The following is a 15,394-nucleotide window of genomic DNA, read 5'->3' as shown; positions in this document are numbered from 1 at the left end:
ATTGAACTAGAAATTATCGTAATGAGGGAGTTCACCCAGAAGCAAAAAGAGTTAAATGGTATATACTCACTTATATCGAGACACTAGTCCAAGGGGTACGTCCCCATGAAAAACTTTACCTACCAGGAAAGTGGGTCAGAGGGGAAGACATCCTATTGAGACTTTAGGTGTGAGAAACCTGGGAGAACGAGGAAATAGAAGGATCCAGAGGGTCTTGGAAAACTACAGGTGGGTCTGGGCCCTGGGGTCCTCCTCAAACTATGGCACCAGCCAAGGAAAATATAGGCAGTAAACTTCGAACCCCTACCCAGACTAGCTGATGGACAGGACATTCTCCACCGTTAAGTGGAGGAGATTTGACTTTCACACAAACTCTGGTGCCCCATATTTGACCATGTCCCTTGGATGGGGACGCCTGGTGGCACTCAGAGGAAGGATAATAGGTCACCAAGAAGAGACTCGATACCCTATGAGCATATACAGGGGGAGGAGGTCCCCCTCAGTCACAGACATAGGGGAGGGGAGTAGGAGGGGAAGCGGGAGGGAGGGAGGAATGGGAGGTTACAAGGGATGGGCTAACAACTGAGATGTAATATGAATAAATTAATAATAAAAAAAGGGGGGGGAAGAATATCAGACAGTTGTATCCCTTTCTTGAAGTGGGAAATGGAGTGTTTTTAGTCTCATTTTTCAGGCTCAGGAAAGATCTGTTGCCTCTCTAGATCCAGAAGTACTTGAGCCACGCAGCTTCCTTTTCCTTCTTTAGTTGTGAAGACTGTAAGGGATCTGTAGAGCCAGTGTACTCTGAATTGTTCAGCTTGCAAAGGAAGGAACAGCAGCATGACATAACAGCAGGCTGTTTTGTATAGATTATGTTGCTCCTACTGAATAAATCACCCCACCCCACCCCCCAAAAAAGAAAGAAAATCTCCTCAAGCCTCCCAGTACTGCCACCACCTTATGCAAGGGGAAGAAAGCTTAAAAAGGATTGTCCTGAAAATGTTTTGTCATTCGCAATTTGTAGCATGATACTGGCTTTTGTTTTACTGTTGGCAGTTTTATGCATGTTTTGTAGGACAATCATTGATCTTTGTTTTGTTATGTATTTGTGTGCGTTCATCTGTTTATATACATGCATTGTATGTTTGTGATTTAAAAATAAAAAGCATGCTGCCTGGCCTGACAAGTCATGCATACTTGCACCTGGTAAATATCTTTTTCTTTGAAATTCTGACTATAGCAGGATTAACCTCTCTTTGCTCTGATGAGCCACCTTCAGAAATTATGGCTTCTTCCTTTGTTTCATCTTCTGAAATACATAACCCTGACCTTACAACAGTGCTTGGAGAAAAATGTGAAACGTTATGCAGCCAGTTTGTTCTAGCTAAAGAAGGAAAAGACCCCTTGGTTCTTCTAGATAAGAAAAGGCTGGACACGGATCAGGGAACCAACGAGGATGGAGTAGAAGCTCCAGTTTCCCTTTCACCTGGCATTCCTGGCAACCGCCCTTCCCTTCCAGACAGTTTCCCAGAGCAGCCTGCTTTTCTCTCGAAGGAGACTGGCCCAGCAGAAGATTGGGTAGCCAAAGACCAAGAACCCAAGAACCCAAACAAGGCTCCAAGTGGAGAGGACAGAAGTACACTGGATCTTGGGCAGTCTAAGGCAGAACATACTTGTACATACTCCTTGTCCCCATCTGAACTTTCAGGAGCCAGCGTAGAAAAAGATTCTCCTGAGTCGCCATTTGAAGTAATTATTGACAAAGCAACATTTGATAGAGAATTTAAAGATTTGTATAAGGAAAGCACAAATGATTTGGATGGCTGGGCAGCTCACGGTGATAGAGAATCTGCCGCAGACTTGTTGGAAATGAATGACAAAGTGTTTCCACTGAGAAATAAAGAAGCAGGGCGGTACCCGGCCTCTGCACTGCTCGGCAGGCAGTTCTCACACACCACAGCAGCGCTAGAAGAGGTGTCTAGATGTGTGAATGATATGCATAACTTTACTAATGAAATACTGACTTGGGACTTAGTTCCCCAAGCAAAACAACAAGCTGAAAAACCATCTTCTTGTACCACAAAAAGTACAGGACTAGACAGGAGTGAGCATCGCTCAGAAATTCCAGTTATAAATCTTAAAATAAACACTCATCAGAAAATGCCTGTATGTTCTCTTAATGGGAGCACCCCCATCACCAAGTCCACAGGTGACTGGGCAGAAGAGTTTACAGAGGGAAAGCCTGTAAGAGACCAACTCAGATCCACAAAAGAAGCCAGTAGTAGAGGTGAGCCAGGCAGGTCCCAGCCTCCTCCAGAGCTGCCTGGCTCTGGGCCTGCGAAACAGGTCTCGGGCTCTGGAGCAGCCACAGTGGAAGTGGCTTTACCTGACCAGAGGGATGTCTGGCCTAACTCCATGTTGGGGGAAGTCACAGAGGTTGATAGTTCGGGGGAGTCCGATGACACAGTCATAGAGGACATTACAGCAAATCCCTCATCTGAGAACAAGCATGTTTTGCCTGAAACAACTGACTCTCTTCCAAGCCCTGCCACAAAAGGAAGTGAAAGGGGAATCAAAGAGACTCCCAGTTGTGAAACTGTGCAGAGTGAAATGTGTGAAAACCCTGAGGAGCCAAGCAGTGCTTTGGAGCTGCATCAGGCTCAGCCAGAAACTCCTACTCAGGGAAGTCTGGAAGGTGAGACGGTGTGCTCACAAGTACCTGATACTCTGAATGAAGTCACACCTGAAAAGCCTGCTGTAACCCACAACCCCAAAGTTCCCTCAGCAGCACCTCCAAGTGTTGTTAGTGAGACAAGATTCTCTCTAACTGTGGCAACTTCTGCCAAAATGGAGTCTTTTCTTGGAAAATATGTTAAAGATAAAGTTGGCTCCTCCCCAGAGGACTTGATGGCTGCTCTCCCAGGAACCAGGAAGGGGAGCGTAGATGAAGAGGAAGAAGCAGTGTTGGAGAAGACAGCAGACTTGAAAAGCACTTTGCCTGTGGAACTCTTGCATGAAAGTAAGCGAGGTGGTTCTGAAGCCAAAGACACGAAAAGCAAATACAGTGAGCATAGCAGAGAAACAAGCGGAGGTCCCCTCGCGGTGTCCCCCGACTTAGAGCAGGAGCAGCTCACCATCAGAGCCATTAAAGAATTAGAGGAAATGCAGGCTGAAGGAACATCGCCTGGAGGAAAACTCAAGCACACCTTTGCTCCACAGTGGCCTCAGGGCTCATCCGACATCCTAGAACACACAGGTGGCAAGACTGGATCTGATCGTGGGATATCCAGAAGGCCTACTGTCATCAAGGACACTAGAGTAGATCCTAGTTCCAGCTTTAGCAAGACTGAAATGGTTAACAAGCATGTCCTAGCAAGACTTCTGAGTGATTTCCCAGGTAACCATTTACTCCAGAAATTCTGTATGTGGCTAATGCTGCTGTGATTATTAGACTACCACATTTCTATTCTGCTTTATGCCCTGTAAGTACCCTGTAAGTAAAAGCAGATACCACCACCACCGCCCCATACACACACTTAGTGATCACTTAACTTGGTTTCTCTATATTTGTATTTCCCAAAGCCACAGACTACTTGGTAACACTAACTTCCTGAGTTTTTAATGTTTCTGTTCTGTTCCAAGGTTCTTCGTTTTTTTTTTTATAGGGGGCCTGAGTATGGCTACTACCTTTAGGAATATCACTACATTCTTACTTCTTTACTGCTTTGAGATTTTGCTGTTGTTTGTTTTGAGACAGGGTTACCCACACTGGCCTGGAACTCACTATGTAGCCCAAGCTATTGTTGAACTCAAGGCCGCCTGCTTCAGCCTCTCAAGTGCTGGGATTGCAGGCCCAGTCTTTGTTCTTATTTATTTTCAAAGTTCAAAGTATTAATTTATTATTTATACAGTGGTCTACATATATATCTACAGGTCACAAGAGGGCGCCAGATCTCATTATAGATGGTTGTGAGCCACCATGTGGTTGCTGGGAGTTGAACTCAGGACCTCAGGAAGAGCAGACAGTGCTCTTAACCTCTGAGCCATCTTCAGTAGGGGACTTGTAATATTTTTTGTTTTGTTTTGTTTTTGAGACAGGGTTTCTCTGTAGCCTTAGCTGTCCTGGAGCTCATTCGGTAGACCAGGCTGGCCTGAAACTCACAGCGATCTGCCTGCTTCTGCCTCCAGAGTTCTGGGATTAAAGGCATGCTGCTACCACACCCAACTGGGGCTTGTAAATTTTAATTAGTTACCAATGATAAAAGAACTCCTGCAGGGAAACTCAGTAAATGTAACTTTTAATTAATGTACTGTATTCCACAGAGGGTTTATGCTCTGAAAGTAGGTGACCATTAATAGTGCTCTTTCGGAGTGATACTTAAGAGAAACTCATTCATTCTTATACTTAGGGCCTACTGAATAGTGGTCAGACAGCAGAACATTTGTTGTTTCGTTTTGAGACAGAGCTTATGTATGTAGCTGTCCTGGAACTCACTCGGTAGACCAGGCTGGCCTCAAACTGAGATCCACTTGCCTCTGCCTCTCAAGCGCTGGAATTAAAGGCGTGTGCTACCACACCTGGCTCCATTTTCAGACTTTAATGTAACCTTAGACAACAAGTCTAACTGGTTCATCATCTTCCTTTGGTAATGGGGTGATGGTAGTTATTTTTGCCATGTTTTATAGTGTTGTTATAAGTAAAGAATTTTGTAAACAGTAATTATTAGTAATTCCCAGCTGAGCTATTTCATCTAGAATGAGAGATTTAAAAAGCTGTGGAAGTTGATGATACTTCTCATTAACCAAATTCTGGTTTTGGTAAGTATTTTTAGATGGTAGGTAAGTCAAATTGACATAGTTAGAACCTTAAAGGTTATCCTTTACAAAATTCAACGTGAAAAACCTCAGCAGTTTTTTTGTTTTGTTTTTTTTTTGTTTTGTTTTGTTTTGTTTTGTTTGTTTGTTTTGTTTTTGAGACAGGGTTTCTCCGTGTAACCTTGGCCATCCTGGACTCACTTTGTAGACCAGGCTGACCTCGAACTCACAGCGATCCGCCTGCCTCTGCCTCCCGAGTGCTGGGATTAAAGGCGTGCGCCTTATTTTCACACAGTATGTACAATGACATACTCCCACACATACACATAACTAGAAATAACATCTTTAGATAAAAAAATATAAATAAAAATAAAGTCACAGGGCTGGAGAGATGGCTCAGTAGTTAAGAGTACTTGGTTGCTCTTCTGGACATCCTGAGTTCAGTTCTCAACAACCACATGGTGGCTCACAAATATCTGTAAAGGGATCTGGTGTGCATGAAGACAGAGCACTCATATACATAAACTACATAAATAAATAAATCTTTAAAAAATAACAAAGTCACCTTGATTTTTTTATTATAACCAGGTAGGTAACAGGCTGAAGTTGGGCCGGGCAGGGTGAGAGGACTGAGAGAAGATAGCGTAAGTCTTTCCCAATGGCTAGAAATTAAAAGGGAAGAAGGATACTGAAAAGGAGAGATCTAGAAGACGAAAGCCTAAAATTCTTTCTGTGAAATGGTTTCTGTGTAAGCTTCTGTCTGACCCCTGACCCACATGTGCACATGAGAGAATCCAAGCAATCCAGCTAAAGACAAAAGAACTGAGCCATGACTTGATTTTCTGCACCAGTGACAAGAGTTTGCAAGTTGGATTTAACAGAAAGTGTAACCCCCCAAAGTTATACTCCCCAGGGCTCAGTGGTTGCTGCCCTTACAGGGGCCTCCTTAGGCATCTGCACTCACTTGATACACATGGAGACAAACAGGGACACATACACATAATGAAATAAAGCACAATAATTGATTTGTGTGTTTGAGGGTGTTGAAACGGGTTCTCTCTATATAGACCTGGCTGTTCTGGAGCTCTCTTTGTTCTTGATCTCACAGAAATGCCTCTGCCTCTGCCTCCCAAGTGCTGGCATTAAAGGAGTATCCAGATAAATAATTGTTTAAGTGCATACTCCCCAGAGGAGAACATGTACATGTACATGAATATGTATAACAGAATAAGTACATCAAGCTGTGAAACATGTTATTCATGGTGTCTAGAACAGAACCCCAAACTAACTTTAAAAACCAATCTGGAGAAAAGAGATCTCTATAAGTTCAGTTCCAGGCCAACCAGTTACACAGTGAGACCCTGGAGAGGGAGAGGAGGGAACGAGTGGGAGGAAGAGAGGTTATAGCCACTCAACAAAGTAGAGCAAAATGTTTGTATTGAATAAAAAATAAAGGGAATCTCAGCCTAAAACTAGACAGAGATAGCCTACAGAAGATCCTAGAACCATATAACACCTGAGATTTGAAACTCACTAAGTGACCATCATAGCAAAATGGAGATGATGGAGGAAGGAACCTGGATTTGAAGATAAACGGAATCACACAACCTGAAGAAAAAGGGAGGAAGAAAAATTACCGCCAAGAGCTTCAGGGATCTGTGGAATAATCAAAAGATTGTGCAAGAGGAGCCCCACAGCAGACCAGAGAAGAGCTTTTTGAAGATAAAAAGATCATTGGCTTCCTAGTCTATGAAATGCACACTAACTGGCTAAAGTCAGTCCAGACAACCTTGGAACGGTGTCAGAGGTCTGGTGACCACTCCTAGGCTGAGTGATTGGTTAGGACTCAGTGGGTTTAGAAAATTCATCAAATAAAATAAGCAAAGGGGATATTCTCTTTTTTGCCCAACTTTAATCTTTAATTCTATATTAAATAATGGAAGATAAAAATAAAGTCAAGAAGCCGGGCGTGGTGGCGCACGCCTTTAATCCCAGCACTCGGGAGGCAGAGGCAGGCGGATCGCTGTGAGTTCGAGGCCAGCCTGGTCTAAAAAGTTAGTCCAGGAAAGCCAAGGCTACACAGAGAAACCCTGTCTCGAAAAACAAAAAAAAAAAAAAAAAAAAAATAAAGTCAAGGGGCTATAGAAGTGACTTAGCAGTTATAAGCCCTGGTTGTCCTCGCAGAGGATGCTCTCTTCAGCCTCTGTGGACACTGCACATATGTGGTACATATGTACACATAGGCAAATACTCTTACACATGAAATTAAAATTTTAATACATACTGAAGGTATTTCTTACATGTGAAATTTAGAGAATTTGTTATAGACTACCTGGACTACAAAAAATGCTAAAGGAAGTTCTCCAAATTAAAGAGAAAAATGACACTGGTCCTATCAAACAGCAAAGGCAAGAGGATCAAAAATTTGAGGTCAGAGCCAGGTGTGGCGGCGCACGCCTTTAGTCCCAGCACTCAGGAGGCGGCAGCAGGCAGACCTCTGAGTTCGAGGACAGCCAAGACTACAAGAGAAACCCTGTCTTGAAAAAAAGGGGGGGGGAGGGGGAGAGGAGGAAACTAGAGAAATGGCTCAGTGGTTAAGAGTGCTACCTACTCTTCCAAAGGTCCTGAGTTCAATTCTCAGCAACCACATGGTGGCTCACAACCATCTATAATGTGGTCTGATGCCCTCTTCTAGCCTGCAGGTGTACATGCCGGCAGAGCACTGTATACATAATAATTAACCTTTAAAAAGGGGGGGGGGCTGGAGAGATGGCTCAGCAGTTAAGAGCATTGACTGCTGTTCCAAAGGATCGGGTTCAATTCCCAGCACCCACATGGCAGCTCACAACTGTCTGTAACTCCAAGATCTGACACCCTTACACAGACATACATGCAGGCAGAACACCAATGCACACACAATAAAAATAAATAAATTAAAAAAAGAAGAAGAAGAATTTGAGGTCAAGTGCAGCGGTGGTGGTGAACACTTTTAATCCCAACACTTAGGCAGAGGCAGGCGGATCTCTTGAGTTTGAGGTCTACAGAGTGAGTTCTAGGACAGCCAAGAAGAAAGAAACCGTGTCTGGGGTGAGGGGGTGGAATTTAAGGTCAAGACTGTCAGGCTGACAAGATAGCTCAGTAGGTAGAAAGACACTTGCTGCCAAGCCTGACAACTTGAGTTCAGTTCCCCCAGAACCCATACGGTAGAAGGAGAGAACCATCTCCACAAATTGTTCTTTGATTTTTATGCTTGACAGTGAGCTCAGTTTCACCCTGAGCTACATAATGAAACCCTATTTCAGAAAAACAAAAACAGTGGAATAGAGAGATGGCTCATAAACTAAAAGCACTTGCTGCTCTTACAGAAGACCCAAGTCTGGTTCCCAGTACCTATGTCAGGCAGATCATAACAGCTGTAAATCCAACTCCCAGGGGATCTGACTCTGGCCTCCTGAGTTCACATGGAGCACACACAACACACATAGAAAATACACTTAAAATTATTCTTAAAATAGATGGGGTTAGAGAGATGCCTCAGCAGCTAAGAGCACTGTTTGCTCTTCCAGAGGTCCTGAGTTCAATTCCCAGCAACCACGTAGTGCCTTACAACCATCTATAATTGATCTGATGCCCTCTTCTGGCGCACAGGTGTATGTGCAGATAGAACATTCCTATACATTAAAAAAAAAAAAGTAGGGGCTGGAGAGATGGCTCAGTGGTTAAGAGCACTGACTGCTCTTCCAGAGGTCCTGAGTTCAATTCCCAGCAACCACATGGTGGCTCACAACCACCTGTAATATGATCTGATCATACTGTATTCATAATAAATAAATCTTAAAACACACATACACACACAAAACAAAAAAAAAGTAAAGATTGGATGTTTTTAAAAAAAGAGGAAAAGAGTGTGAAAGGAAGAAAGGAATCCTCCTACAGAGCCTATAAAGCCATTAATGCCGATAAGTGAATTAAATAAAATTACAGGAGACTGGGTGCTAGGTTTTAACTCTGTTTTATTTGGCTTCCTTAAGCCTCTACCTTCCTTCCAACTCCCTAACACTAGGTAAGAAAGAAGGAAGGCTAGAAGGGAAGGGGGACGTAGATCTCTTAGCTCCATCTGCTGGATCAGGTGCTTGGGTTCCCTCTGGCAAGTCCAGGAGCAGCAGGTGGGAAGCAGCAGCCTCCTTCCTCACAGTACGCCCTTTCGCTGTCTGGGCTGTGGCATTTATTCCCTCTACAGAGTCCTCAGAGTTAAACCATGGGCAGCTGGCAAAAAGCCCCTCTCAGCTCCTGCATGAGGCAAATAGTTTGCTGCTGTGGACAATCTGAATCAGTCCTGTATCCTTTTACCTGGGATTAAAACAAAAACATGTATATATAACATAACTGAGTTTTTAAAGACATCAAAACTTCCACTACATGATACACACTGGTTATACTCAAGAGCATAAATAATACAGCACATGTCTGATGTGCATGAGGCCTCGGGTTTGGTCCCCAGAACTACAGTAAAGTACAGGCTGGAGAGATGAGTCAGCAGTTGCCCATGGTTCCAGCTCCAGGAGGTCCCGTGCTCTTTCCTACTTTCCATGGGGACATGCACTCACATGCATGCACACATAACTGAATAAAATACCTAAAACTCAGCTCGCTGCTCTACACTAATAGTGAATAAAAAGGACTATGACGGGGGTTGGGGGAGTTGCAACCCACGTGCATGAAGTCCTGCCCTTGAGAGGCTAAAAGGGGAAGATCTTGAGTTTGAGAGGAGCCTGGACTACAGAGACTGCCTCCCTGCCCCTCCTTCAGTACATAGTAAAATTCAGTTCAAAATCACATTTAACAAAAAGGTGGGCAGGAGAGTACTTCAGCTCAGTGGCTTAAAGTACTTGTTGCGGAAGACTGAGGTTTGATTCCCAGGACCCACATGTTTTTAGTTAACAGATTCGTTTAAGACATGCTGGAAACTATGGATCACTGCAGAGAAAAACAAAGGAAGAGATAAGAGGGAAAAGATATTCTGTCTGGATTTGGAAGACTGGCAATTACTACCATGTCAGTGTGATCCAAACTCTGGGCTTGATGCAGCGTAGTCAGAGTACTAGGATTTTTCTGCCACAGGAAATTGACAGTTTCTTCTGTGGAAACACAAGGAATGTAATAAACCCAGAGCAGGCTTGTGAGCCGCTGAATGTAAGTGCTAAGAATTGAACTCCAGTCCTCTGCCCGAGCAGAATACTTAATGGCTAAGTCATTTCCCTCACCCTAGATCACCACTCTTAGTGGCTGTCAACTGTGGAATTGGGGGAGGGGTGTCATGCTTAGTTAGCTTCTGGTGCTGCCCTCAGGTCCTGGCCTGCAGTCCTCTCTTATGGTAACTAACTTCGGTGACTAGCCTATCCTAATCACAGCTTCTACTCATAGTTGAGAAAAGAGGGGCATTCTGTACAGGACACATAAACCAAGTGGCAAATCTTAGGGTGTTGCCCACCAGTTCTAATAGCACATGGTATACAAAGTTGATTGGAAGTCAGTAAATATAAAAACTTTTTTAAAAAAAATCTTACAAAGCCAGGGTAATGGCATATACGTAAGGTTAGATAAGAGGACTGAGTTCAGCCCAGGCTGAGTAGCAAGACTGTTTAAAAGGAAAATGGTGTGGAGCTAGACAGAGGCTTCTTAGGTCATTGGATGCACTAATCTCAAAACTTTTACTTTTGTACAATGAAAAACATCACTAATAAGCCTACTATCAGAAATTGGACCAGACACACTAATGACACATCCCAAAGAATTTTACATAAATGACTGGTAATACAGTGTAGGTATGTCCAGCATTGAATCTCACACAATTTAAACAGGTACCACTATCCATGAGTTCTGATGGCTAAAGTTAAAGACAGTCCCCAGGGAAGGAGGGGTGGTAGAGCAGTGAGAGTCTCACGGACTGTGTCTGAATATAAGTGAGGAAAGTTGGACAGAGTCTTAGAATACAGTGCACGTTTGTCCTGTGACCTCGCAGCTCTACCATAGAGGAATAAAAACTTCTCAAAGATGGAGGTATTTTTCTTTTTTTTTTTTTTCTTTTTTTTTTTTTTATGATGGAGGTATTTTTCATGGCAGTTTACTGATGACATCCTGAAGCTGAAAACAGCAATCCCTCAGTAAGGGAAGAAACATCCCTTGACATAGCTATGTTTGTATAGATCACAAAAGGACACATGCAAGTCATTTCTCTCCTGCTATGTGGCTCCCAGGGATGGAACTCAAGTTTGTCAGGCTTGGCAGGAAGTGATCTTAGCTGCTCAGCTGTCTCTCCAGCTGTACATAGCTGGGTTTACTTGGTTTTGGTGCTTTCATCTATATAAATGAATCTCAGAAATTATGGTCAGTGAAAAAGGCAGCATAAAATAATGTTGGGGCTGGAGAGATGGCTCAGAGGTTAAGAGCACTGACTGCTCTTCCAGAGGTCCTGTATTCAATTCCCAGCAACCACATTGTGGCTCACAACCGTCTATAATGTGATCTAATGCCCTCTTCTGGCATGCAGGTGTATGTGTAGGCAGAGCACAGTATACATAATTAATAAATAAATAAACATGTTTAAAAAATGATGTTAGTAACATCTTTGTAACCTTGTAGAACAAAAGAACTGGGACAGCAGAGAGACAGCAGTGGTTGCTTTTGAGGCATTGACTTGGGTTAGTCTACCATTTACTGCTGTATAACAGTTGGCTGAAATAACTTGGAAAAGGTTTGTTGGGGTCACAGTTGGCTTTGTTGCTCCTGGGTCTGTGGCATCACCCACGGTAGGGCAAATGTGCTGAAGCAAAGCTGTCAGCCTTATGGCCAAGACACAAAAGAAGAAACTGTCCCACAGTATCAACACCCCATTAGCTAAGACCTCCACTAGGCCCTGCCTCCTTCCCAAAACTGCCACTCTGAGGATCAGCCTTTAACCCTTTGGGCCTTTGGTAGTTGGACTGGGGGACCCAAAATACAAATTCTACAATGTGAAAAGTGCATTAAGGAAACTTTCAGGACTGTGGTCTTTTCTACACTCTGGTAGGATTGAACAGATATATGTATTGTACATATACCCAGTGACTATATTATGAAAGGGATACTCAATTTTAGTCATGGTTCTCAAGCTGAAGTAGATGTCCTCATAAGCATGGTTTTATTGTTTTGTGTGTATGAGTGTTTTGCCTGTGCATGTTTTTGTACCATGTATATGTCTGGTGACCTGTCAAGTTAGAATGGGCCATTGGGTCCCCTGGGACTGGAGTTAAAAAGACAATTCAGAGCTGCCATATGGATGCTGGGAATTGAGTCTCATTTTCTGCCAGAGCAACAAGTGCTTTTAACAGCTGAGCCAACTCCAGCCCATTAGCACAATCTATTTTAAAATATAGAAGCTGAGCCAGGCACCGGAAGCACGTCTGTAATCCCAGCACTCAGGGAGGCAGAGGCAGGTGGATTTTTGTGAGATCCAGGACAGCTAAGGCTACACAAAGAAACCCTGTATAGGGAAGAAAGAAAAATGTGGGGCTGGAGAGATAGCTCAGCGGTTAAGAGCACTGACTGTTCTTCCAGGGGACTGGGGTTCAATTTCCAGCAACCACATGGTGGCTCACAACTGGCTGTAAATCTGGCACCTACCCCTCATCCCCCCTCCCCCACCCCACCTCTGCATAATCACACATGCAGGCAAAACACCAATGTACATAAAATAAAATTTGAAAATGTAAAAGGCTGGGCATGATGGCTCACATCTTTGATCCTAGCACTTAGGAAGTTGAGGCTGGATAAACTGACTGAGCTCAAGGCTAGCCTGGGCTACATAGTGAGACACTGTCTCAAAAACAGCCAATCAGTCAAACAGAAAATAGTGTGGGTGTGTAGCTCAGTGATTGAGCACTTGCTTAGCACTCATGAGGCCTTGTGTTTCCATCCCCAGCACTGCCTGAGGGAAGGCTAGAGATTGGGAATAAAATCTAGCTGGTTAGTCTGAAATAATTTTCAGCTTTGCTGTGTTTTGGGGAGGGAAATAGAACAGAGGAGTGTCTGTCCATTACCCAGATTCACACAGTCTTAGTTGAGGTTACTGGTATTTTTCATTGTTTATTATATAAATTACAGTATTCTGCCTGCATGTGTACCTTCAGGCCAGAAGAGGGCACCAGATCTCCTTATAGATGGTTTTGAACCATCTATTAGCTGGGAATTGAATTCAGGACCTTTGAAAGAGTAGCCAGTGCTCTTAACCTCTGAGCCACCTCTCCAGCCCCAACTAACATTATTTTATGCTGCCTTCTTACCTAGTTGAGGTTACTGTTGTAATGAAACACCATGACCAGAGCAGCTTGGTGGGGAAAGGCTTTGTTTGGCTTACACTTCCAGATCACTGTCATCACTGAAGAAAGACAGGGCAGGAACCTGGATGCAGAAGCTGATGGAGAGGCCATGGAGGAGTGCTGCTTACTCGTTTGCTCTCCACAGTTTTTCCAGCCTGCGCTCTTACAGAACCCAGGACCACCTCCCACAATGGGCTGGGCCCTCTCCCATCAATCACTAGATCAAGCTGGGCGTGGTGGCACATGACTTTAATCCCTGTACTTGGGAGGCAGAGACAGGTCGGTCGCAGTTGAGTTCCAAGACAGCCAAGGCTACACAGAGAAACCCTGTTTCAGAAAAAACAACAACAAAAGGAAGAAAGAAAAGAAAAATGCCCTACAGGCTTGCCTACACCCTATCTTGAGAAGGTATTTTCTCAGTTGAGGCTCGCTCTCTAGCATGACTAAAGGTTGTGTCAAATTGACATAAACTAGCCAGTACACCCACTGTTCCCATAGGAGAGTTACTTGCTAGAGCTCCTGGGAAATTAAGACCTCAAAGATCAAGAGTATGTGTATTACCTAATGTGGTTTGCTTTCAGTTTTTGTCTCAGATAGGGACTGTGTCACACTTTTAATATTGTGAAGTCTAAAGCCAGGTTATTTATGTACATCAACTAACAGAGACACGCTAACCCAGGCGTGGTGGCGCACGCCTTTAATCCCAGCACTCGGGAGGCAGAGGCAGGCGGATCGCTGTGAGTTCGAAGCCAGCCTGGTCTACAAAGTGAGTCCAGGATGGCCAAGGCTACACAGAGAAACCCTGTCTCGAAAAACCAAAAAAAAAAAAAAAAAAAATTAAAGTTGATTGATGCTGCTTAAGGTGACTCATACTGACAGAGGATGGAGGACAGTAAAGGCAGGAGGATTGCACATTGGAGGCAGTGCAGGTGCTAGAGTATTTGCCTGGCATACAGGAACCCCTGGGTTTGAACCCTGGCATGCATAACCAGGGCATGGTGACACATTGAGTAATCTCAGCACTTGGAAGTTGGAGGCTGAAGGATCAGATATTTAAGGTTCTTCTGCTAGTTTTGAGTTTGAGGCCAGCCTGGGCTTTATTAATAACCTTTCTTAAAGTAAGAGTGTGTGTGTGTGTGTGTGTGTGTGTGTGTGTGTGTGTGTGTGTGTGTGTGTGTGTGTGTTCAGATTTATCAGCAGTTAACTAGTGTTTGAGTTTAGTGTGGTCCAGTGACTGGTCTCTAGATTTTTTTTCTTGTGACTGAGACAGTTTATCCTGTAGCCCAGGCCATAAGTTCATGGTCATCCTGCTGGGCATGGTGGAGCATGCCTTTAATCCCAGGGCTTGTGAGGCAGAGGCAGGTGGATCGCTGAGTTCAAGGCCAGCCTGGTCTACAAAGCGAGTCCAGGATAGCCAAGACTACACAGAGAGACCCTGTCTAAAAAAACAACAAATTAATGGGCATCCTTCTGCCTCAACCTCCCAAGAGATTGCAGGTATGACTGTTTACAGGATGGGATTTCAGGTTAATCCACCACACCCATCTTCCAAACTATTTCTTAATTTGCAAAATTAGTAGTCTGACATGTGCAAAAATACACTCAGACTTAGTCATAAACCCTGACTTTAGCCAGGCAGGCAGCAGAAGACTGGTCCTTGCATTCAGGGTACTGAGGAAAATCATCAGTTAGTTGGTGGCCAGCCTGTGCTACAAATGGAAAACCCTATTCTGTAAACAAATCAGCCATCTAGCCAGCCAACCTGACTTTCCCTCAACTAAACTTTCTTAGATTTACTGGATATTAGCAGATTAAAACAAAAGACCTCTGCAAAGAAAATAAAACATTGTGCCGGGTGGTGGTGGCACACGCCTTTAATCCCAGCACTCGGGAGGCAGAGGCAGGCAGATCGCTGTGAGTTCGAGGCCAGCCTGGTCTACAAAGTGAGTCCAGGATGGCCAAGGCTACACAGAGAAACCCTGTCTCGAAAAACAAACAAACAAATAAATAAATAAATAAATAAATAAATAAAACATTGTGTAGATCTTGAATTGTTCCTTAAAAATTAAGTTAAAGTTGATTGGAGTTTGGGGTTTAGTTTTGTTTTCAACTTCATTTGTTTTTCAGAGTAAACATTTTCTACCAGGCGCCTTTAATCCCAACCACTAGGGAGGCAGAAGTAGGCGGATCTCTGAGGACCAGGACAGCCAGGGATGCACAGA

The 15,394-nt window shown here is 43.8% G+C and overlaps 2 protein-coding genes across 5 annotated transcripts in view; one reads left to right on the top strand and one right to left on the bottom strand.

Annotated features, from left to right (window-relative positions):
- Positions 1 to 15,394, bottom strand: part of Macrod1 (mono-ADP ribosylhydrolase 1) — an 899,697-nt gene that overhangs the window by 495,405 nt on the left and 388,898 nt on the right. The gene's annotated exons all lie outside the window — the stretch shown is intronic.
- Positions 1 to 15,394, top strand: part of Rtn3 (reticulon 3) — a 58,708-nt gene that overhangs the window by 27,169 nt on the left and 16,145 nt on the right. The window contains exon 3 of one of the 4 annotated variants that reach the window (XM_051146028.1): positions 1,244 to 3,397. The exons of 2 other annotated variants lie outside the window; for them this stretch is intronic. In XM_051146028.1, coding sequence (XP_051001985.1) covers positions 1,244 to 3,397 — 2,154 coding nt within the window. Of the gene's footprint in view, positions 1 to 1,240; positions 3,398 to 15,394 lie in introns of all 4 variants that reach the window. One more of the 4 variants, XM_051146027.1, reaches the window with a different exon arrangement.

The sequence above is a fragment of the Acomys russatus genome, chromosome 5 (genome assembly GCF_903995435.1).
Source record: "Acomys russatus chromosome 5, mAcoRus1.1, whole genome shotgun sequence".
NCBI lineage: Eukaryota > Metazoa > Chordata > Mammalia > Rodentia > Muridae > Acomys > Acomys russatus.
Note: the sequence above shows the minus strand (reverse complement) of the source record. Positions and strands in the feature narration are given on the sequence as shown.